This window comes from Thamnophis sirtalis, unplaced genomic scaffold (assembly GCF_051295495.1).
Source record: "Thamnophis sirtalis isolate CommonGarterSnake01/CBP01778 unplaced genomic scaffold, rThaSir2_p1.2 scaffold_15, whole genome shotgun sequence".
Classification (NCBI taxonomy): domain Eukaryota; kingdom Metazoa; phylum Chordata; class Lepidosauria; order Squamata; family Natricidae; genus Thamnophis; species Thamnophis sirtalis.
The window spans coordinates 39,810,886-39,835,771 of NW_028261395.1; the positions used below are offsets into that span (position 1 = coordinate 39,810,886).

Genomic DNA, 24,886 nt, shown 5'->3' on the forward strand with positions numbered 1-24,886 from the left:
AACTCCAACCTGATCCAGACCAATTGGACCACCTCAGTCAAAACCAAAAGTCCACCTAGCCTTACTTTGCAAAGACAGGTGAGAAACTTTTTGGGCAAAGGGATGAATGAGGAACACGGGGCACTCCACAATAACTTAATTATTATTACACAATTATGGTGCACAGGTTATTACACAATAACTTAATTAACCATCACTTAAACATGAGGCAGCCATGTGCGGTGGCAGCCAAAAAAGCTAATACAATCCTTGGATGCATAAACAGAGGCATAGAATCGAAATCATGTGAAGTATTAGCATCGCTTTAGAAATCCTTAGTAAGGCCACCCCTGGAATACTGCATCCAATATTGGTCACCACAGTACAAAAAATATTTTGAGACTTTGGGAAAAGTGCAGAGAAGAGCAACTAAGATGTTTAAAGGCCTGGAGACTAAAACATATGAAGAATAGTTGTAGGAATTGGGTATGGCCAATCTAGAGAAAAGAAGGATTGGGGGGGGGGGGCGACGACATGAAAGCAGTATTTCAGTATTTGAGGTGCTGCCACAAAGAAGAGGGTGTCAAATTATATTCCAAAGCACCAGAAGGCAAGACAATGGATGGAAATTAATCAAGGAGAGAAGCAACCTGGAATTAAGGAGAAACTTTCTTATGAGGACAATCAACCAAACAGCTTGCCTCCAGAAGTTGTAGGTCAGTGTTTCTCAACCTTGTCAACTTGAAGATGTCTGGACTTCAACTCCCAGAATTCCCCAGCCAGCATCCGTTGTAGGTGCTTCATCACTGGAGGTTTTTAAGAAGAGACTAGACAACCAAGTATCTGAAATGGTAGAGGGTCTCCTGCTTGAGCAGGGGGTTGGGCTAGAAGACCTCCGAGGTCCCTTCCCGCTATATTCTGATCAATTGAACTGAAACTCTTCCAATATCTCTAGGAAGGAGACACAGATATCTGGCCAAGTGTGCATTGATTATGTGTGGGCAGCTGTGTTTGCGACCCACTACCTGTGACTTACCTGGCTCCTCCTCCACATTAGCAGGGGGATGTCATCATCCAGGTAAGGCAGAGGGCCCAGCCCTGACCTGCCAGCCACTGCCAAGGAGACGAACAGGCCGTCCGAGCTCTGCAAAGCGCTTTCCTTTGTGCATTTTTTACTGCATCTGCAGACCAGGGAGGAAGCGAGGCCAAATGAATCTCACTGCGCTTTCTCTCCGGGGGAAGGCAGCTGTGCCCGGCTTTCTTGGCGGAGCGAAGGGGGCAGACCAGCCGAGCTGCGAAACCGCTACACACCAGGCAAGAATCAGGTGCACCTGGTGTCTGAGCAATTACTGTTGATAATGCATTGGGCAGGGGGCCGGAAAGAGACGGTGGGGGGGTCTGTCTGGAGCCCACTCCCAAGTTGCTGGCTTCATTCACCAGGTTGTTGAACACGTTGCTTGCCAAATTTGAGGAAGTTACTCCAAACTAGGTAATAAAAGTTTTTTTTTTCTTTAGCCAACGACACACAAACTATTCACAGGTTGTTCTCGACACAACAGTTCATTTAGCAACCGTTCAAAGTTACAACGGCACTGGAAAAATGGGACCTATGATGGTTTTCCACAGTTACGATCTCTGCAGCATCTCCATGGTCACGTGATAGAAATTCAGATGTTTGGCCACGGGTTCATAGTTATGACGATTGTGGTATCCCGGAGTCGTGTGATTCCCCTTTTGCAACTTTCTGACGAGCAAAGTCAATGGGGCAGCCCAATTCACTTAGCAACCGTGTGACTCACTTAACAACTGCAGCGATTCACTTAACAAATGTGACAAGCAAAGTTGTAAAACGGGGCCAAACTCACTCAACAAATTTCTCACTTAACTCCAGAAATGTTGGGCTCGATTGTGGTTGTTAAGTTGAGGATTACCTGTGCCAATTTCAGACAACAGAAACATTTAAATAAGGACTCTCTTTTACAGTAAATACAGTTTGGGGTAAAGGGGAAAAAATTGGGAAGCACTGGCTGGTTTTAACCTGGACTGTTTTTCCTGCATTTTTCTCCTGGTTTATATTCATTTTGAAGGAAGGGTAGGTGAAAAGTGCCTTCTAAAAGAGAAGAGCATCTGAGTACATTCGTTTGGGTGCACCCTGATAATCTAGCTAAATCAATTTCTTTTCTTTTTTTAATAGTTTTTATTAAACAGTTTTCTTCATTTTGTATCACAATTTCCATCTTTACAGCGCTCTAGTATTGGTATAACTCAGGGGTCAGCAAACTGCGGCTCTGGAGCCGCATGTGGCTCTTTCCTCCCTCTGCTGCAGCTCCGTCACCAGTCGGCACCACAATTTTGAGAGGAGCTTCCGGGGGGGGGGGGTGGAATCACAGTGCACTAGGAGAAATCTCTATGGCAAGGGGAGGGTTTTCCAGTTGTCTCCACAATTGATGGGCTTTCGGTTATGACAGGTAGAGGAAAAAATACGCCGTGCTAGGAGGAGACACTATGGTGGGGGAACTGAACTTCCGGTCAGCTCCAGAATTGAACAGGGGGCTTCCGGTTAGGACCTTTGTGGCTCCCGGTGTTTTCTTTTCTGTGGGAAACGGGTCCAAATGGCTCTTTGAGTGTTTAAGTTTGCCGACCCCTGGTATAACTCATAAGTACCTACAAGTTATTTTCAATATTCTTCCTTTACTTTTGTGTACATACAATATGCCATTATTGTGGTTGCGTAATTATATATATATTACATTTCTTGTCGCCTCTTAATTTACTTTTACCTTCTTATTCTTTGCTTCTATTCTCTAGTCAATTATACCATGTGTCCCAAATCAACTAGCATTCCATTTCTCCTCTTTCTTTTATTTCCATTATTAGCCTATCCATCTCCGCATGTTCTAGCATTTTTCTTTTATCACCATTCCATCGGAGGGAGTGCTATCATTTTTCCAGTTTTGCACATAAATGATTCTGGCCACTGTTATTATGTATAACATGATATATTGAGGTTCTTTTAATTCAATAATTTCCTCTTAAGATAGCCAATAAAAATAATTCCGGTTTCAAATCTACTTGTTGTTTAGTAATTTCCTCTAGCTATTTTCTTTATCTTTGTTCAATATTTCTTTGCTTCTGAGCATGTCCACCCCATGTGAAAATATCAATTTCAGTACTCCATTTCTTTTGCTCGAGAGGCGCAGCTGCTACTTCAGGCCGGCTTCACAAAGCGGATTTATTTATTTTAATTTAAAATAGATTCAATTGGCCTTACCTGGCCTGACAGGTGTTTTCCAGCGAGGACCAGTAGAGAGACCAAATCCCAGAGCAGCTGGCATGGTGAAAAGGACTCCAACCCAGCAACAGGAAACAATCAAGGACATGAAAAGACCAAAGTCATGGACAGCTGGGATCTACATAAAAGACAGGGGAGAAGGCAGGAGACAGGTAACTATCTCCTGGAGATCCAAGAAGGGGGGGGGGGGGAACACTACTTGGATTTTTTTTTTAAAAAATCAACCTGGATCCCTTTATGGATTTTTGTTAAAATATTCATGACTGGGAGAGACATGGGAACAAGATCAGCCAATGAATAGGCATAGCAACTAAGCCAGCCAATGGATCTGAATCTGTGCAGAGAATTGAAACAGATCCGAATCTGTGCAGAGAATTGAAACAGAAACTTGAGCAGTTTGCTGCTATGAGAAGTAAACTAGCAGTCTGTCTGGACTTGTCTGCTGAAATGAAACTAGCTGCTTGTGTTTCTCTCCTGTAACTCTCCTGCCTTGTGTTTACTTGGAAGAACCACCTGTTGGTATTCTACATTTATTCATCTATTCTTATGTATATAAAGAAGTTAATGAATCAGCTATCTGTATGTGCTTTTTGGAAATGAATTTATGCAACAAAAGGATAGTTTTTTGAGTAAAAGAGGAAAATATTGTTACTTTGACAACTAGACAGGACAGATTATAGAAGGAAGAGAGTCATGATCTCACTTTAAATCAGTGTTTCCAAAGCGTGGCGACTTTAAGATGGGTGGACTTCAATTCCCAGAATTCCCCAGCCTGGCAGCTCTGCGCATGCGCACACTGGGAACAGGCTCCAGTTGTTCATCTGCCTCACTGATGTCTGACTCTGAAGGCAGCTGATAACTGGCATACAGCTGTGGCCTCCTCTCCGCCTCCGACACAGAGCCCTCATCAGAGCCTTCCCCAGACTCCAGGACTGGCCCATCTTCCTCCCCAACTTCCTCACTGTCCGAATCTGCTGCCAGCTCTGCTGGCAGGCCACAAAGAGCTTAAGGAATACTATTTAAGGGAAAGTGGTAAATTTAGAATTGTTCTTCTAGCTGCTCACCTGGGAAAAAATATTGGCGGCGTAGGCCGCCGCCGTGGTTAAAGAAGTGAAGAAGGTGGCTTTGCCAGCTGTCTGGATGGTGTAGATCATCCTGAGGTTGAGGTCTTTCAGATGGGTGGCTTGCCGATAGGTGTTGATGAAGACGAAGACGTCGTCCACCCCTGAAAAATGGCACAGGGAGGGGGACAGATAGGGGGCAGAGTTTTGGGGGAGGGAGAAGAGCTCGTGACTTAGTGGGATCGTCTCTTACCAATGCCCACGATGACAAAGGCTGCCACTCCATTCAGGATTCCCAGGTACTGGATCCCGAAGACAATGTGGTACAGAAAAAGAGCCACCAGGCAGCTAATTCCGATGCTGGCAATGCCAAAAAATGACAGGAAGACTGCAAGAGGGGAGAAGAGAAGAGAAGAGAATAACAGAGTCGGAAAGGACCTTGTAGGTCATCTAGTTCGACCGCCTGAAGAATGGGCGGTAGGAGAATAGCTTGACTCCCTCTTCTTTGTGGCAGCCCCTGAGATATTGGAAGACTGCTGTCATGTCTCCCCTAGTCCTTCTTTTCCTTAAACTAGACATACCCAGTTCCTGCAACCGTTCTTCCTATGTTTTAGCCTCCAGTCTCCTAATACTCTTTGTTGCTCTTCTCTGTACTCTTTCTAGAGTCTCCACATCTTTTCTCCATCGTGGCAACCAAAACTATAGCAATAGCAATAGCAGTTGGACTTATATACCGCTTCATAGGGCTTTCAGCCCTCTCTAAGCAGTTTACAGAGTCAGCATATCGCCCCCACAGTCTGGGTCCTCATTTCACCCACCTCGGAAGGATGGAAGGCTGAGTCAACCTTGAGCCGGTGAGATTTGAACCGCTGAACTGCAGATAACAGTCAGCTGAAGTGGCCTGCAGTACTGCACCCTAACCACTGCGCCACCTCAGCTATGGATGCAGTATGCCAAGGCGGCCTTACCAAGGCTTTATAAAGTGCTATTAACATTTCACGTGATCCTCTCTGCTCTCTTTCCAGTGTCTCAACAAGTTTTTTATAATATGGTAACTAAAACTGGATGCAATATTCTAGATATGGTCTGAAGGTAAAAGTTCCCCTCGCACATGTGTGCTAGTCATTCCTGACTCTAGGGGGTGGCACTCATCTCCATTTGAAAGCCGAAGCGCTAGCGCTGTCCGAAGACGTCTCCGTGGTCATGTGGCCAGCATGACTCAATGCCTGAAGGAGCATGGAACACTGTTCCCTTCCCACCAAAGGTGGTTCCTATTTTTCTACGTGTTTTTTACGTGCTTTCGAACTGCTAGGTTGACAGAAGCTGGGACAAGTCGCGGGAGCTCGCTCCATTACATGGCACTAGGGATTCGAACCGCCAAACTGCCGGCTTTTCTGATCGACAAGCTCAGTGTCTCAGCCCAAGCCACCCTTGGTATGGTCTCACTAAGGCCTTATAAAGTGGTTTGATTGTGTCCCGGCAATCCGGCAATGTGGAGGTAAAAGGATTGTGAACTTTCTTCCAGGCCTCGATCCAACCAGGGGCTCACAGCTCCCCCCAAGAGCTCAAAGGGTGGAGACTCGTTCGGTTGCAGGTGCGAGGGGGTGCCGGGAGCAGAGCAGAGGCCGTTCCCCTTACCTGAACACGACGCCAGGAGGTAGACGAGCACTGCGATGCAGGAGCTGCTGATGAAGGCCAGCAACATGTCGTTCTTGAATATCCTCCTCACTTCGTAGTCAAACAGGTCCGTCCCGCCATACAGGACCTCCACTTTGCTGCAGAAAGAAAAAAACATGGGAGTTTGGCTGACCCGACCCGTTTAACTTGGTTAAACTGAAATCCAGGTAGTCCCAGACTTACAACAGTTCATTTAGTGACAAAAGAAATGATGACCCTTTTTCACACTTACGACCGTTGCAGCCTCCCGCAGGATCCCTTGATTTACATTTCAGGCGCTTGGCAATCAACTTGTATTTATGACAGTTGCAGTGTCCCGGGGTCACGGGGTTTCCCCCTCCTCCCCTTTGGTGATCTTCCAACAAGCAAAATCCGCGGGGAAAGCCAGATTCGCTTAACGACCGTGCTACTGATTTAACAACGGCAGGGTTTCACTTAACAAAGGTGGCAAGAACAGTCGTCAAATGGGACAAAAGTCACTTGACAAATTTCTCTCTGGTGACATACATTCTGGGCTCAATTGTGGTCTAAGGCAAAGAGTACTTGTAATTGCTAGGTTGTATAAAAGAGCAGAGACATCACCCTGCCAACAAAAGTGCGTATAGTCAAGGCTATGGTTTTCCCAGTTGCAATGGATGGCTGTGGAAGATGGACCATGGGGAAGGCTGAGTGCCAAAGAATGGAGGCCTTTGAACTCTGGTGCTGGATAAGACTCCTGCGAGTCCCTTGGACTACAAGGCCATCCAACCAGTCAGTCCTAGAGGAGATCAACCCTGACTGCTCTTTAGAAGGTCCTAAATCCTGAAGAGGAAACTCAAATCCTTTGGCCACCTAATGAGAAGGAAGAAGGACTCCCTGGAGAAGAGCCTCATGCTGGGAACGATGGAGGGCAAAAGAAGAAGGGGACGGCAGAGAAGGAGGTGGCTGGATGGAGTCACCAAAGCAGCCGGCGTGAGCTTAAATGGACTCCAGAGGATGGTACAGGACAGGAAGGCCTGGAGGAAGGTGGTCCATGGGGTTGCGATGGGTCGGATACCACTGTGCAACTAACAACTAACAACAACAACATAATGGGCTGAATGCTCAGTAGCCAACCAAGTAGCTAGATTTGCATCTCCCACCTAAAAATACCCCAAACCAGTTGGACAGGCTCCACATGACAGGGGTGGGTGGGTTTTTACAATCTGGAGGCCCCTGAATTTGCGGGGAAAGCTGTGATTTGTGTAATAAATTAAGCCCGGGGTTTTGAAACCATGGAGGGCTAAATAGAGAACAACACGCTAAGCCACAGATCACAGCTCCCAAACCCCGGGAAGAGTCACATCGTTCCCGAAAAAGCAAAGAATATGGCACTGCACACGGTGCCAGGGAGCATGTTCCCCCACCCCCAGTCCATCCGCCACACAAGCCCTCGGCTGCAGCTCTCCAGGGAAACCTAAACTCTGATTATTTGAAAGGAGAAAAGAAAAGGGGGATAATCGTTTGGTATCTTTAGGAAGTCAGCAGCCTGTGTCCAAAGCTGCATGAAATAGCCCTGCTCCTTAGGAGAGGGAAGAGGGAGAGTCTGAGAAAGTTAATTAAATGAGAGAAGCAATTAAGCCCTCGCAGCAGGGGAGATGGGCTGGGGAGGGGGGTTCCTGCGCAACTCCTGGAGGTCTCTCTCTCCCCTCCTTCTCTGCTTCCATGGCTCCTTTGAGCCAAGAGCATCAAGCAGAGCAACAGAGAGACAAAGAGAGAGAGAAGAGAGAGACAGAAAGAGACAGAGACAGAGACAGAGAGACAGAAAGAGAGAGAAAAACACACACACACAGAGGAGAGACAGAGACAGAGAGAGAGACAGAGACAGAAAGAGACAAGAGAGAGACAGAGAGAGAGGTGAGACAGAAAGAGAGAGTGAGAGAGAAGAGAGAGACAGAAAGAGACAGTGAGAGAGAGAAAGACAGAGAGAGAGACAGAGAGAGAGAGAAGAGAGAGACAGAGAGACAGAGAGAGAGGAGAGACAGAAAGAGAGACAGAGAGAAAAACACACAGAGAGAGAGAGAGACAGAGAGATACAGAGAGGAGAGACAGAGAGAAACAGAAAGATACAAGAGAGAGACAGAGAGAGAGGTGAGACAGAAAGAAACAGTGAGAGAGAGAGAAGAGAGAGACAGAAAGAGACAGTGAGAGAGAAAGAGACAGAGAGAGAGACAGAGAGAGAAGAGAGACAGAAAGGGACAGAGAGACAGAGAGAGAGAGGACAGAGACAGAAAGAGACAGAGAGAGAGAGAGGAGAGACAGAAAGAGAGAGAGAGAGACACAGAGAGACACAGAGAGAGAGACAGAGAGAAGAGAGAGACAGAAAGAGACAGAAAGAGAGAGACAGAGAGACACAGAGAGAGAGAGGGGACAGAGACAGAGATAGAAGAGAGAGAAAGAGACAGAGAGAGAGAGACAGAGAGAGAGAGAAGAAAGAGAAGAGAGAGAGAGAAGAGAGAGAGAGAAGAGAGAGAGAGACCCCGTGCATGGTCTACTACAGGGCTGCTGCGGCCTGTTTGAAACCAGGCCATGGGAGATACGAGCAAACGTGGATGTGTGAAGTGAAGTGGAGGACGTGCGCACCTGTCGCATGCACAAATGAAGCTGTGCACGCACGCCCTCCACTCACATGTCCCCTGCCCAAGCTTGAATGGCTGGGGGCCGTTGCATCAGACACGTAACTCTGAATGCTTGTTTAATCTTTGCATTCACGGGGCCTGGCCTGCCCCGACGTGACTCAAACACTGGCTGTGTTCACACCTGACCACTGAACACCAGAGACTCCATCGGAGATGAATCTTGCGTGATCCGTCCCTGCGGAAAGCTTGAGCATCTCTGTTTTATTCTTCAGCCCCAGCGGAACAAAGAGCCCTCAAGCAGGCAGGCTCCTTTTGAGCTGCGGCTACCGAGTGGAGGCTTGCATGTAGAAAACTCGCTCTGCAAGGTTTCCTAGCCCAGCCGCCGCGACTGTTTTAAGTTGACTTGAAAATTTATCCTGACCCGCCTCTCCTGGAGCCACCGACCTCAGCTCCCAATGGCCGGAACCCCACCTTGCCTTTGTCCCTAATAGGCTAACTTTCTACAGGAGGAGAGCCACGAATGTTTCATCCATTCCTGCATAGTGGAGGGATCCACGTCAACCCTCCGGACTGGAAACTCAGGCGGGGACGGAGCAGGGCAGAGCCTCCGTGCTCACCTGGTCGACTCCTTGGCCAGCAAGGCAACGTAGGTGACCACAAAGTTTTGAAACTTCCGGCACTGCTCTTCCCAGCGGTCATCCATGGAATAGTAGCTGGGCAGGGGGGCGCCAAAGAGCACCTCGCTCCGCAGGAGGGAGCTCTTCTTGTTCTCGGCCGAGAGACCCTCGTCCACGTACCAGTAGAATTCCGGGTGGGTCATGGCCAGCTCGAGAGACCCTGCGGGGAAACAACAGAGTGACAGAACCACAGAGATGGAAGGGACCTTGGAGGTCTTCTAGTCCAACCCCCTGCTATGTACCACACTTCTGGAGCACAATTCTGGAGGCAAATCTTTCCAAGGGTTCCAACCAGGGGTGAAATGCTACTGGTTCAAACCACTTCACCCAAACCGGTAGTAAAAAATTGCTACCGGTTCTGGCGAACTAGTATTTCCGACGATCAGCTATGACACGTGATTTATATTGCCGTATTTTTCGGACTATAAGACGCAGTTATCTCTCTCAAAAGGGGGTGAAAATGTCTGTGCGTCTTATAGACCAAATATTGCCGAAGCCCCTCCCACCCACCAGCCATTTTTTGGGCTCCACACGGCCCTTTTTTAGCCCATTTTGGAGGCTTTTTTCAGCCTGTTTTTGATGCTTTTTTCAGCCTGTTTTCGAGGCTTTTCTCAGCCCATTTTCAAGGCTTTTGGGGGGCATTTTTGAGGCTTTTCATGACTCATTTTTTAGACTTTTTTGGCCCATTCTTTAGGCATTTTTCAGCCCATTTTCCCAAAACAATGGGCTGAAAAAAGCCTCAAAAATAGGTCAAGAAAAGCCTCAAAATGAGTCAATAAAGCCTCAAAAACAGGCCGAGAAAAGCCTCAAAAACATACCAGTCCCTGCCCCCCAACGGGCCGAACACAGGCCAAAAAACCTCGAAAATGGGTAGAAAAAAGATTGGGAAAAGGCAGAAAAAAGCCCCCCAAAGAGCTGAAAATGAGGTGCTCAGAGGCCAACCCCCCTTTTTTTCCTCTTCTAAATTTAGTCAGGTGCGTCTTATAGTCTGAAAAATATGGCAGCTAGAATCGTCGGATTTCCTGGCATAAAGGATTCCCACCCACCCCCAATCGCTCTTCTAGTTACCTCGGCAGGCGCACTCAATAGCAGGCTCCGTCCACCCACCTGGATGTCATCGTGTTGCGTTTTTGATGCTCTGCGCATGTGCAGAAGGTTCTGCACAAATCACGCATGCTCACCTTTGCGAACCGGTTAAGCACAGGTTAAGTTGATTTCACTCCTGGTCCCAACTGCCAGGAAATTTCTCCTTAGCAGACTGGGGAGAAACTTCCTTCTTTGCCCTGCTTTGCTATTTATTCGAGCATCCTCCAGGCTTCAGTATGATTCCCAGCATGCTCCACAGAGCATGAAAACACGGTGCTTGGAGAGAAGCAGTGGTGGAGTTGCTTGCTTTCTTCTTCCCTCCTCCTACGCCTCCCCTCTTTTATTGACTCTGGCTAGTTTGGCCCCAGGGGAGCAATTATTTTAAGCGGACTATGGGGTAGGCAGGAGCTCTGGAGACTCTACGAAAGGAGCCCTGGTGGCACAATGGTTAGAATGCACTATTGCAGGCTGGCTCTGCCCGCTGCCAGGATGTTCGATCCTGACTGGCTCAAGGTTGACTCAGCCTTCCATCCATCTCAGGTCATAAAATGAAGAGCCAGGTTGTTGGGAGCAAGAGCCTTCCTTCCTTCTTTCCTTCCTTCCTTCTTTCCTTCCTTCCTTTCTTCTTTCCTTCCTTCCTTTCCTTCCTTCCTTCCTTCTTTCCTTCCTTCCTTCTTTCCTTCCTTTCTTCTTTCCTTCCTTCCTTTCCTTCCTTCCTTCCTTCTTTCCTTCCTTTCCTTCCCTCCATCTTCCTTCCTTCCTTCCTTCCTTCTTTCCTTCCTTCCTTCCTTCCTTCCTTCCTTCCTTCCTTCCTTCCTGTGGTAGGATTCAATTTTTTTTACTACCGGTTCTGTGGGCATGGCTTGGTGGGCATGGTAGGGGAAGGATGCTGTAAAATCTCCATTCAGCTGGGACTCAGGAGGCAGAGAACAGATGGGGGTAGGGCCAGTCAGAGGTGGTATTTACCGGTTCTCCAAACTATTCAGAAATTTCCCCTCCTGGTTTCCTGGTCAGAACCTGCTGAATACCACCTCTGCTTCCTTCCTTCCTGTTAGAATGGGGTATTGCAGGCTGACTCTGCCCATAGCCAGGACTTCGATCCTGACCGACTCAAGGTTGACTCAGCCTTCCATCCATCCAAGGTCAGTAAAATGAGGACCCAGATTATTGGGGGCAACAGGTTGACATTGTAAACCATTCAGGCAGCGCTATGAAGCACTACGTATAAAGTGGTATATAAGTCTAAGCGCTATTACTACTCCTTATCCTAGGTTGGACCAGTCCCTCCACCAAACCCTCAAGGCTCACCTTGGATGTCGGCAAGCTCTTGTCCGAGGCCGTCGTAGTATATTTTCCCACCCCTCTCTGTGGGGAAGAAATAGGTCATGAGGGAGCTAGGAGGGGAACAGTAGGAGTAAGACCCCAAAGGGAGATCTTTGAGGACCTCGTGAGGCTTCCAGCAAAACTCCTGGAAGTGAGGATGGTCCATAATTTTGCGCTCCACCTCGTGGATCGTCAACAGGCGCTCGGAGGTGAAGATGTTCTTCTCGGCATCTCCCCGAGCGAGGAAGATGAGTTCGATGCGCCAGTGGGCGTGAGTCTGGGTGTTGGCGCTCACGGTGGCGCTCGGGTACTCCCACCGAGGGAGGGGACTTCGGGACTGGTGGGAGGTGTGGTTGGCTGGGCCGGCCTGGTTCCGCCCCGCGTCCCTTCGCCGCCTCCGGGAGAGGCTTGGGGACCCCGGGCGCGAGGTGTTGCGCTGGAGGTGCTGCAGTTTCTCGAAAATCAGCCTCCGCAAAGTCTCCGAGCTGAAGTCGGCTAGATCTCGGCGGCTGCGTCCCCAAAGGCCGAACTGGGACTTGAGGGCCAGGGTGAGGGCATCGAAACGCTCCGAGGACTCGTGGTTGCGGATCTCAAAGGCGTTGTACGAGATGTCGATGTCCAGAGCGGGGTAGTGGAGGAACATGGTCAGGGCCAAGCCGACAGGAATGGCACACCCCAAGAAGAGGATGAGGCTGGCAGAATAAGGGTTGGTGAAGACCCAGCCCACCACGGTCCAAAAATCCGAGGAGGGGAGCGTCACGAAAGTGGCCTGGTGCCTGGGGTTCCACTGGCATTTCCCGCAGAGGCGGGACCCTCTGGTTTTCACGCCAGGGCCACAAGCCCCCTCTTCGTCTTCATTGCCACACACATCTTGCAATAAAGCGTCGTCCTCTGTGTCCATTCCTGGAAAGAGAAAAGGAGAATCAAGAGGTCCGAACAGAATTGGAGGCAAAGGGTTGAACTGCTAATTTAACACAAAGAACCGCTAAGAAACGGATCGCACTTCCTGACACCAGCCAGGAAAAAAACTGAGGGGTCCTTGGTGCTCTCTGAGTTTGGTAGGTTTTTTTGCAGGCCTTTCATCATACAAACAAGGTAACATCATCAGTGCTAGTACTAAAGGGAAGGAAGGAAGGAAGGAAGGAAGGAAGGAAAAGGAAGGAAAAGAAGGAAAGGAAGGAAAAGAAAGGAAGGAAAGAAAGAAAAGGAAGGAAGGAAAAGGAAGGGAGGGAGGGAAGGAAGGGAGGGAGGAAGGAAGGAAAAGAAAGGAAAGAAAGGAAGAAAGAAAGAAAAGGAAGGAAAAGGAAGGGAGGGAGGGAAGGAAGGAAAAGGAAGGAAAGGAAGGAAAAGAAAGAAAAGGAGGGAAGGGAAGGAGGGAAGGAAAAGGAAGGAAAGTAAGGAAAAGGAAGGAAGGAAGGAAAAGGGAAGGAAAAGGAAAGAAAGGAAGGAAAAGAAAGGAAGGAAGGAAAGAAAGGAAAGGAAGGAAAAGGAAGGGAGGGAGGGAGGGAAGGAAGGAAAAGGAAAGGAAGGAAAAGAAAGAAAAGGAGGGAAGGGAAGGAGGGAGGGAGGGAAGGAAAAGGAAGGAAAGGAAGGAAAAGGAAGGAAGGAAGGAAGGAAAAAGGAAGGAAGGAAAAGGAAGGAAAGGAAGGAAGGGAAGGAAAAGGAAGGAAAAGGAAGGAAGGAAGGAAGGAAGGAAAAGGAAGGAAGGAAGGAAAGAAAGAAAAGGAAGGAAAAGGAAGGGAGGGAGAGAGGGAGGGAGCAAGGAGACATCTTCAGACAGCGCTGTCTTTTCAGTTTTGAAACAGAGATGAGCACCGCCCCCTAGAGTCGGGAACGACCAGTACATATGCGCGAGGGGAACCTTTACCTATTAAAAATCCCAGCTGGGTTTTTAAAGTGAGACGGGGAAACAGCTCCTTGCATTTCATTGGCCCGCCTCCTCTTCCATAGACTCCGTACAGGTTTTATATTTATATCCCCGACCGTGAGCCAACTCAATCCATCAAAGATTCTGCCTCCTAAAATCACCTCATTAAGACCCTTTTTTTTTTCTGAGAAAAATTATCAATCGAAAGAGAAGGAAGAAAGAGCGGCGTGCCAAAAGAGACATGTTGTGTATAAATATAACCCTTTCTCACAATCATCCAGCGTTTCTTCTTTATTAAGAGCTTTCAGATCTTTCCTGGCAAACCTCCCAGGATTAAAACAGGCTTCACGTCTGCGAGTTGATATCTTGCTGTTTCTAAGAAGCCAAAAGAGCGTCCAGGAGGAGGGGATTTTTCCCAAACGGAACCAACAGTGTATTTTTTCAGCCTTTCCACAATGGGGAATCTCTCATTTGGCCTGCGGCGTTCCGATGTTTGCGCTTGCCGGCTTCTCATTTAGCGCCGGGCTCCAGGGATCGAAAACTAACAGACCCCAAAGTTGGTAGCAGCCGAGAACGACAACCAATCAAATCTTCTTTGGCATGTTTTGGGTATTGGCTAGTCTAGGGTAAAGGACGACTGGGGGTGTTATGACAGCAGTATTCCAGTATTTGAAGGGGTGCCACAAAGAAGAGGAGGTCAACTTGTTCTCCAAAGAACCAGAAGACAAGGCAAGAAACAGTGGATGGAAATTAATCAAGGAGAATCAACCAATCTCCTGCTTGAGCAGGAGGTTGGACTAGAAGGCCTCCAAGGTCCCTTTCAGGTCTATTCTGAGTCCATCCTAGAACTAAGGAGAAATTTCCCGACAGTGAGAACAACTAATCAGTGGAACAACTTGCCTCCAGAAGTTGTGAATGCCCCAACACTGGAAGTCTTTAAGAAGATGTTGGACAGCCATTTGTCTGAAACGGTATAGGGTTTCCTGCTTAGGCAGGGGGTTGGACTAGAAGACCTCCAAGATCCACCTTCAGATTGATTGATACATCAAGGAAGAGTACATTTCATCATTAAGGTGGGTCCTCTTCTCCTGGTCCTAATTCCAACAGATATGACCACTCTATGTCTTCAATCACCCTTCCCATAGCCTCACAGCTAACGGCCAGGGATGATGGGAATTGATGTCTGATTCTTTCCGGAAGACCACAGAAATGATGGTCTTTTGTTTGTCTTCTCAGAAATAAACTCCCCTCAATTCCACAGGAGGCACGCATGCCCAGGAAAAGAGAGAGAGAGAGAAATTACAGCTGAAATATTTTAAATTTTAACCATTCAAGATGGCATGAAGCCCTAGTATGAACTCTTGAAATCAAGATCCCCGGGCTTAAGTATATCTACACACAGTAGATGTATGTGTGTGTGTGTGCCTTATGTGCCTCCAACTTAAAAGAATAACAGAGTTGGAAGGGACCTTAGAGATCTTCTAGTCCAGCGGTCACCAACTGGTGGTCCATGAGAAAATTTTGGTGGTCCGCAGAAAAATGATTTGCATTTTTTATATTGCACTAAATAGAAAAATGATTTGCATTTTTTATATTGCACTAAATCAGGGGTCCTCAAACTACGGCCCCTGGGATGGATACGTGCAATGAACGCTTGTGTGGCTGCAGAGAGTCTCCCCCTTCGGGGTCATATTGTGAGGGTCAGAGTGGGGGCAGAAATCCCAACTTGGGGTCTGCTTCAGCCTCCTGGTGGGGGGCTTTGGGCAAAGGCTGGAGGGAAGAGTCGCTGGTGGAGAAGAGCCAGAGGGCCTCGTTCCAGTGGGACTGCATCATGGCCTGGAACTTGCTGACCATCTCAGCCCACTGAGCCTCCAGGCGCCGGCACCCAGCCTTGCACTCCCGCAGGTCTTCCCTATGCTCCTAGTCCCCAGTGAGGTGCTTCTGCTGAGCCTCCTTCTCAGCCAGATCCAATTTGAACGGAGCTGTTTTGCCAACTCTTTCTCCTGGTGGCTGCTTAGCTCCAGCAACTGCTTCCCGTTGGGGCCCTAAGGAGCCTGGGAGGGCAGGAGAGGAATGGCTGGGAGGGGAGGGATGAGTAGAGGTCGTCAAGGCGCCTCTTGACATAAGTGACATTGAGTTGGCCACACCCACCCAGTCACATGACCACCTACCACGTCCACCCAGCCGGTCATTAGGCAGATCATATTAGTAGTCCACGGGATTTAAAAATATGAATTTAGTGGTCCCTGCGGACCGAAAGGTTGGGTAAACCCGGCTATATACCATTTCTGGCAAGTAGCTGCCCAGCCTCTTCTTAAAAGCCTCCAGTGATGGGGCACTTGTTCTCCGCTTGAAATTCAGTTAGCATTTGGTCATTTTTACCTTCTTTCTTTTGGGAAAACGTTTGCTGGAAACATGTCCAGAGAGAGAAGGGACAGAAAAAAATTATTTCAGGATAGCTCCCTTCATTGAAAAGAGGAACTGCTCATGTTTGCGTCATCCGTCATAAATTGGGCTGCAAATGCTGGGAAGGTTTCATCAAGCATGCCTGATCGACTGCAAAGCCATAAATGTGGTTCTCCAGGGTTTCCCAAAGTACTGTTGATAAGAACGAGGCAAAAAGAAAAATTAGCTTTCTTACTGCGTTCCACAGATTTAAAGATTTCCTTGCTCTCGTCGCTATCAGGGTAAAAAACACAGTTTATAGCAGTCTCCCTTCCAGACTGTGTTAAAGAAATAATGAAAACTGATCTCCCGCTTTCTTCATGCAACCCACAACCTTGTCACTGAATTCACTTCGTTTTCCAGGGATGCATAAGAACTCGGTGCAAAACACACGAAAGTACTACCAAATATAATCAATGTCAACCCTTTTCTAATTTATAAAGTCAGCTGCACGTCGGGCCTTTTTCTTGTCTGGCTGGGCGAAATCAGCCTGGAGATTTCACCGCCAAGAACTCCACACCAGCACACCTCCTAGCAGGGTCCCTTCCATCTCAAAACCCACTTCCACTCTTCCACGATGACAACCTTTCTCCGTAGCATCCAAAACTGCAGGCGAGCCAGCTGGCCTCTTCCCCTCCCGGGCTCTCAAATGGAAAGTTTGCTGGAGAGAGCCTTGAATGGGTTCCTCCAAAATAATAATGAAGGAGGAGGAGGAGGAGGAGGAGGAGGAGGAGGAGGAGGGGGGAGGAGGGGGAGGAGGAGGAGGAGGGGGAGGAGGAGAAGGAGGAGGAGGAGAAGGAGGAGGAGGAGGAGAAGGAGAAGGAGGAGGAGGAGGAGGAGGAGGAGGGGGAGAAGGAGGAGGAGGGGGAGGGGGGGGGAGGAGGAGGAGGAGGAGGGGGAGGAGGAGGAGGAGGAGGAGAAGGAGGAGGAGGAGGAGGAGGAGAAGGAGGAGGGGGGGGAGGAGGAGGAGGAGGGGGAGGAGGAGAAGGAGGAGGAGGGGGGAGGAGGAGGAGGAGGAGAAGGAGGAGGAGGGGAGGAGGAGGAGGAGGAGGAGGGGGAGGAGGAGAAGGAGGAGGAGGAGAAGGAGGAGGGGGGAGGAGGAGGAGGAGGAGGAGGAGAAGGAGGAGGGGGAGGAGGAGGAGGAGGAGGAGGAGGAGGAGGAGGAGATACTTGGTTGATATCTAGGACACTGGCAGCAACCTGTATTAGCACAAGTCAATGGTATTTGTGACACATTTTTAAATGTTCAATTGACTGAGTTTCATGTTTAATGAATAAAGTATATAATAATAATCGTACATTTTAAGAAGGTACTTGGTTGATACCTAGGATGCTGGCAGCAACCCGTATCAACCATTAGCACCAGTCAATGGCATTTGTGACACATCTTTAAATGTTCAGTTGGCTGAGTTTCATGCTTAATTAATAAAAGAAACAATAAAAACAACAACAACAACAACAACAACAACCATCAAGAAAAAAAACTGAAGGTTTAATCCTGGCTGCTCAAGAACAACCATTACAAACTAACGCCATGAAAGATACAAAAATCCACTGACAACCCAAACTGCCGACTTTGCAACGACAACATTGAAACTGTTTCACACTTAATATGTGAGTGCAGCAAAATCACGCAAACCGACTACAAAGCTAGGCATGACCAAGTTGCTAAATTAATCCACTGGTCACTATGTAAAAAATATGATTTACCCGTATCCAGAAAGTCATGGGAACATAAAGTGGAAAAAGTTACAGAAAATGAGATGGTGAAGATCCTGTGGGACTTTCGAATACAAACGGATCGTCATTTGGAGCAGAACACGCCAGATATCACGGTTGTAGAGGGCCGAAGTGTACAGTTTATTGATATCGCTGTACCAGGCCAGTCGAAGAAAAGAACTAGAAAAAATAATGAAATATCGCAACCTGGCCATCGAAATTACACGGCTATGAATGAAGCATGTCACAGTGATACCCATTGTCATCGGGGCAATTGGTACCATGTCCAAGAATTTTATAAGATACATCCATAAATTGCAGCTTCCTGCAATAACGCCAGCGGAACTGCAAAAAACTGCGATACTTGGAACATCTTATATTTTAAGTAGGTCCTTGGTTGATACCTAGGACACTGGCAGCAAACCGTATCAACCATCAGTGCCAGCCAATAGTATTTGTGACACATCTTTAAATGTTCAGTTGACCGAGTTTCATGTTTAATGAATAAAAGAGATAATAATGATGATGGAGGGGAAGGAGGAGGAGAAGAAGAGGAAGAAGAAGAGGAAGAAGATGATACTTGGCTAATACCTAGGAAGCTGACAGCAACCCCTATCAACCATCAGTACCATTCAATGGTATTTGTGACACATCTTTAAATGTTTAGTTGACTGAGTTTCATGTTTAATGAATAAAAGAGATAATAATAATATGTATTGCAATACCCACCCCCAAAAACAAACTCATTCTGCATTCAGTCCAATTGTGGGGCCAGGAGGCATTTAACTGAGTGAGCTTGTCCTGGTTGTTGAAGACGGAATACGTGATGCTTCCAGGATGAAATACGCCAAGCTTTCTGGAGCCCAGTCATTCCAGGGGGAAGCCAATCTTGTTCCCATGGTAGGATTTACAACCCCTGGTTATTCGTTGTCCTGGCTGGAGAATCACCACAGAGACAAGGTGATTGGGGCTTCCAAGGACACACACACGCACACACACAAAAACACACACACACATACACACACACTTCGGTTCATCAGCTATCCAAAAACTTGAGGAAGGGAGGGGGAAGCAATCTGGAGCCAAGCCATTTGTCCAGAAGGCAGATTGCTGGCGAAGACAATTTGCTTAACTTTGAAGAATTTGGAAGATAAAGCAGCTGCAGGCCTTGGAAATGGAATACACACACACACACCTCTCACCCCACCCCCAGGAGAATGATGCCTGCCTGTCTTGGGTGCTAAACCCTTCAAAAAAAAAACTATGCAGATTGCATGGTGAACATCACTCTGATCTAAGCAACGTCTGGTGCTCGAATCACTACACCATACTGTCTCTGGTCACCGCAATATTTAAATGTTGAGACTCTAGAAAGAATGCAGAGAAGAGGAACAAAGAGGATGAGGGGACTGGCGGCTAAAACATATGAAGAATGGTTGCAGGAACTGGGCATGGCTAGTCTAGTGAAGAGAAGGACCAGGGGAGGCAGGATAGCAGTCTTTCAGTATTTGAGGGGCTGCCACAGAGAGGAAGAGGTCAAGCTATTCTCCAAAGCACCGGAGGGTAGAACAAGAAGCAATGGGTGGAAACTAATCAAGGAGAGAAGCAAACTGGAACTAAGGAGAAACTTCCTGACAGTGAGAACAATCAACCACTGGAACCGAAGTTGCCTTCAGAAATTGTGGCTGCTCCATCACTGGAAGCTTCTAAGAAGACCCTGGATAGCCATTTGTCTGGAACTGCATAGGGCCGTGATGGCTAATCTTTTTGTCCTTGTGTGCTGAAAACATGTGCAAGTGTGCGACAGCGTGCATGTGCATGTCCACACCCACAATGCAATGTGCATGTGACACACACCCCATGTGTGCCCTGCCCCACTATGCTTGCATAGGCGTCTCCCGCATCTGCGGCAGAGAGCCGAAAATCAGCTGGCTGGCGGGAGGAACGCACACACAGAGGCGGTGGAGCTGAGCTGGGCGACGGCTCGCATGCCCACAGAGAGGGCAAAGCGTGCCATCTGTGGCACGTGTGCCATGGGTTCACCATATATATATATATATATATATATATATATATATATATATATATATATATATATATATATATATATATATATATATATATATATATATATATATATATATATATATATATATATATATATATATATATATGGGTTGGACTAGATGACCTCTCAGGTACCTTCCAACTCTGTTATTCTGTCTCTGTATGCATTCTCCTTGTGAAGTGAGGGACTGCCCACCCTAAAATCACCACCTTGTTTTTTTGCTTCTGTGCATGCGCAGAGCAATTTTAGTGGTATTGTGCATCAAGTGTGCATGCACACCGCACCCCTGAGCGAACCGGCAGTAGCGGCTTCCGGAACCCACCCCTGCTCCAAGGAACACACGGTAGGCCTCCCTTGATCCGGAGGGGGGGGTGCATTGTCAATCATTTCAATTCTGGAGTCAGGCTGAAAGTGGTGGCAGTCGGGTTCGCCTTCCCATCCAGCCATGCAATATACACACACAGACCCCTCCCAATTTCTTGGGCCTGTTAAATAAGCCCCCCGTCCTTCTCCTCAGTAGCCGAATTGACTAAGCCATCATCTCTAAGCCTCCTTGGAATTTTCCAGCTGATTAGAATAATAGCTTCATTAGCTGGTTTTAAACTTCTGCAGCGCCAGAGAGTTGGGGAGGTGGAATCGGTCTCCCATTCCCAAAGAGGAGAAATTATTTATCGGATGCTCGGAGAAGCAACGATGTAGAAAAACAGGACAGAAGAAGCTCAGAGGACTCTGCTCTGGCTTACCCTCCTCCCCTGAATTTCCCTTCTCTCTAGAAGGCTCTTTGTGGGTGGAAAACACAAGTTACACAGAAGCCTCACAGATCATCTTTGCTTGTTCGATCCTAAATCCAAGGAAATGTGAAGCTGTGATTTCAACCGTGGGATTTCCCGTAAGGAGAGGGATAATAATCAAAGCCACTTGGTTTTCGGCTCGGTCCTTGGCTGACGGTGCACGAGCTAAGCTAGGGCTGGCCCGGGGGTGCACCTGAATGGCAGCTTGCCAACAAGCCCAGACCGCAAATAGTGGTTTTATCACTGCCCAGATAAGCCTCTGAAGCTACCGGGCTGCACAGCTTCCCTACCTGAAAAAAAAAGGGGGGGAGCCTTGGTGCCGTTTGCAGAGGCTTTTCCCAGGCTAGAATATCTGGGTGCGGCTCACACAATCTAAGCGCCAGATCCCCTTAAGAGCCTGCTAGTGTGAGGGTGAGTGGATGAGTGTTTAGCAAATTTAGCTAATGGAGAGCCCTCGAAAAATCCAATCCGCTCCCAGAGGCCTAATAAAGCTGCGGCTTTAATGGGGATTGCAAAGAGAAGGGCAAACAGCTTCCGGATGAGAGAGGGGCCTGTGGCGGGGGGGGGGGGAGGGGAGGAGGAGGAAATATGGAGGAGGAGCAGGAGGAGACAAGGAGAAAAAAGGGGTGGAGGAGGAAGAGGGGGAGGGGGAGGAGGAAAGAGGAGGAGGAGGAAGAGGAGATGTCGTGGAGGAGCAGAAGGAGATATGGAGGAGGATCAGGAGGAGACAAGGAGAAGAAAGAGGAGTAAGAATAAGAGGGAGGGGGGGAGGAAGAGGAAGCAGGAGGGGAGGAGGAAGAAGAGGGGCAGGAGGGGGAGGAAATAGAAAGAGGAGGAAGAGGAGATGTCATGGAGGAGTGGAAGGAGATATGGAGGAGGAGCAGGAGGAGACAAGGAGAAGAAAGAGAGGAGGAAGAAGAGGGAGAGGGAGACTCAAGGAGGAGGAGGAAGAGGAGATGTCGTGGAGGAGCAGAAGGAGATATGGAGGAGGAGCAGGAGGAGACAAGGGGAAGAAAGAGGAATAAGAATAAGAGGGAGAGGAGGAGGAAGAGGAAGCAGGAGGGGAGGAGGAAGAAGAGGGGCAGGAGGAGGAGGAGGAGGAAGGGGAGGAGGGGGAGGAAATAGAAGGAGGAAGAGGAGATGCCGTGGAGGAGCAGAAGGAAATATGGAGGAGGAGCAGGAGACAAGGAGAAGAAAGAGGAGGAAGAAGAAGAGGGAGAGGAAGACACAAGGGGGAGGAGCGGGAGGGGGAGATGTGGATGAGCAGGAGGATATATGGTGGAGGAGCAGGAGGAGACAAGGAGAAGAAAGAGGAGGAAGAGGGGGAGGAAGGTGCCGGCATCAGCAAATCTCACCATCTTTACCCAGCAGTGCAGAAAAAATGTCAGGTGTCAGGAGCCGCAGAGAGCAGAGCCAAAGAGCCAGGCGGGATCTGAGAAAGAGAGGTTGATGGCACGACCCCCATTGCTCCTCCAAATGGGAATTCATTCACTTGCGTCCCCTCCAAACGACACACAGGCTTAAAAAGAAAAAGGGCACCTGTGGCTTCTGAGCTCAGCGGGAGCCTAATAACAGCAAAAGAAACTTGGAGAGAAAGAGAATTGAGATCTGAAAATCGAAGCCCAACCAGAAAGAAAGTAAAGAGGAGCGCGGGGCAGGGGAGTGATGCCGCTACGAGGTTGGCTAATACGATCTTATGGTAAGTGGCGCCATCTTTGGAAGCGCCTATCTGGAGAACGAAGATAGCTAAGCTGTATAAAGCAAGCCTTACAGGGAGTGGTTGAAAGAGTGTAAAGAAAAAGGTTCCCCTCGCACACATGTGCTAGTCGTTCCTGACTCTAGGGGGCGGTGCTCATCTTTATTTCAAAGCCGAAGAGCCAGCGCTGTCCGAAGACGTCTCCGTGGTCATGTGGCTGGCATGACTCAACGCTGAAGGCGCACGGAACGCTGTTCCCTTCCCACCAAAGGTGGTCCCTAATTTTCTACTTGCATTTTGTACCTGCTTTCGAACTGCTAGGTTGGCAGAAGCTGGGACGAGTCACGGGGTTCCCTCCGTTACGCGGCTCTAGAGATTTGAACTGCCGAACTGCCGGCCTTTCTGATCGACAAGCTCAGCATCTTAGCCCCTGAGCCACCGCATCAGTGAGAGTGAGGAAGGTTTAATTTGGGGAAGAAAATGTGTGTATTTTTAAGAGAAAAGCCAGCTGCCTTCGGTTTCTCTTCCGTCAGGGCTTTGCACTGCTGTTCCATCAGATTGTTCCCGGTGTACGAAGCCGTAGCTTATCTAATCATAGCTTGCCTGAATAGACCGCAGTTGGCTGGATTTGCTCACTGTGCCAATTCACACAACGGCTTAATCTGGCGATGATCATGAACTGCAGTTCTGTAACGTTAAGAACTGGCCCCACTTCTTTCCTCCTTTGTCCCCTTCTGGTTCTTTCTCCACTGCTGATGTGCCTTTCAGCCCAAAAAGGTAATGACAGCCTTACCTTCCTTTGTCCCAAAAGGTGTTTTTTTTTTTTTTTCCAGGAGGCAACTGGGACTTTCTTGTTTTTTCTTCTGAAGACGTTTGGCTTCTCGTCCAAGAGGCTTCTTCAGCTCTGACGGGATGGCCGGGAATGGAAGGATTGATATGCAAGATTGACGTCTGCAAGGAATATAAATCCTTCCGTTCCCACCATCCTGTCAGAGCTGAAGAAGCTTCTTGGATGACTACAGGAACCATTTGCACCACTCAGGTGATTCTGAGGACACAGGAAAACCTCCAAGTGGCCTCAAGGACTCTCCAAAAGGATGCAAACGACCAGCTGTCTTGCAAGGAATATCAATCCTTCTATTATTCCTCACCATCCAATCAGAGCTGAAGAAGCTTCTTGGATGAGAAGCAAAACGTCTTCAAAAGAAAAAAAAAAGGGTTAGCCAAGATGTTCCCTGGGTTATCTCCATTGTGTTGGAAATGTGGAAGAAAGGATGGCACATTCTACCATATTTGGTGGTCCTGTACTGAGGCCACGAAATATTGGAAAAGGATTAAAAAATGGCTAAAAGAGGTTACCGGGGCAAACATGGAATGGAGACCCGAGAACCTTCTACTAAGCATTAAACCAGAAAACATAAGCAGTTCAATATGGCATTTGAGCCTACATATAATTGTGGCCGCAAGAATAACCTATGCACAATTTTGGAAATCCACTACCATACCGTCGGAAGATGTTATAATTAAAAAGATCTATGAATGTGCAGAAATGGATAGAATGACGGGTTGGCTGAGGGGCAAAGGAGAAACGGAACATTATCTTAGCTGGAACTTATGGTATATGTGGGCGACAAGGAGAACAGCAGGGACTTAAAATGGGGAAAGTTAAAAGTGAACATGGGTATTGTAATAGATCCCTGAACTTTGCAATGAGAAGATGTGGCTTAGAGACCTAACAATGAGGAAGGAAAGAAAAAAGTTGGGCTGTGAATGACTGTTACCGCGGGAGGGGAGGGGGGGTTGTATGTTTAAAATTGTATTTGTATCTGTATGTTCTACGCTTAAAAAAAATGTATAACTAATGAATGCCGATACAAAACTTTATATTGTTATGTATGTTTTGTCTTATGTTGTTGTATTTTTCTTTCTGTTTTTAAAGGTAATAATGTTTAATAAAAACTATATTTTTTTTAAAAAAAAAGGAAGTCCAGTTGCTTCCTGAAAGGAAAAACCCTTTTGGGACAACCATGACCTAAAAGATGGAGAATCTCTACAGATTTACCATCCTTGGTGTTTTGAAAGCTGGGGGCGGGGGGGGGGGGAGAAGATTTTCAAATGCATTCAGTAAACAAACGCCTTATCGTACACTTAACTCCCAGGCATCTTTTTAACACCGTTCCACAAGCCGAGAATTGAATTCACAACTCTGGTTTTGCTTCGAGTGGGAAGGAGGCATTTGCCTGCCAAGGTCCCTTCCACCCATTCCCAGCTTACATAGCTGACTTTTAGGGGAAGGGGAGGCTGAAAATAAGGAAGGGACCAATCCTAGCCAACTCCTTCCCTTTTAACTTCATAATGACGTGTTTCATTGCTTGGTGTGTTCTGTGGCACCAATGGAAACGTGCTGGAATAAGGGTTGAAAAATGCCATTTTAAAAGCCGCTTTTGGGTTCGTAGCCAAAGCCTTCTGGAAAAAAAAGCCCCTTTGCAGTGCCAGCAGCTTTCCTACCCAAGGATCGCGCCTGCTGTTTATCGATAGACTCCCACACACCTGCTCCAACGCTACAACAGCCAGGATCATCACGGCGCCGGGCTGTACTGAAGAAATA

The 24,886-nt window shown here is 47.9% G+C and overlaps 1 protein-coding gene across 1 annotated transcript in view; it reads right to left on the bottom strand.

The window, feature by feature from the left end:
• Window positions 1–24,886, bottom strand: part of DISP3 (dispatched RND transporter family member 3) — a 49,216-nt gene that overhangs the window by 20,491 nt on the left and 3,839 nt on the right. Inside the window, 9 exon segments of the mRNA XM_087702044.1 lie at window positions 1,016–1,033; window positions 1,036–1,160; window positions 3,251–3,302; window positions 3,305–3,389; window positions 4,336–4,496; window positions 4,586–4,720; window positions 5,971–6,107; window positions 9,224–9,443; window positions 11,678–12,595. Of these exon segments, the coding sequence (XP_087558170.1) occupies window positions 1,016–1,033; window positions 1,036–1,160; window positions 3,251–3,302; window positions 3,305–3,389; window positions 4,336–4,496; window positions 4,586–4,720; window positions 5,971–6,107; window positions 9,224–9,443; window positions 11,678–12,595 (1,851 nt within the window).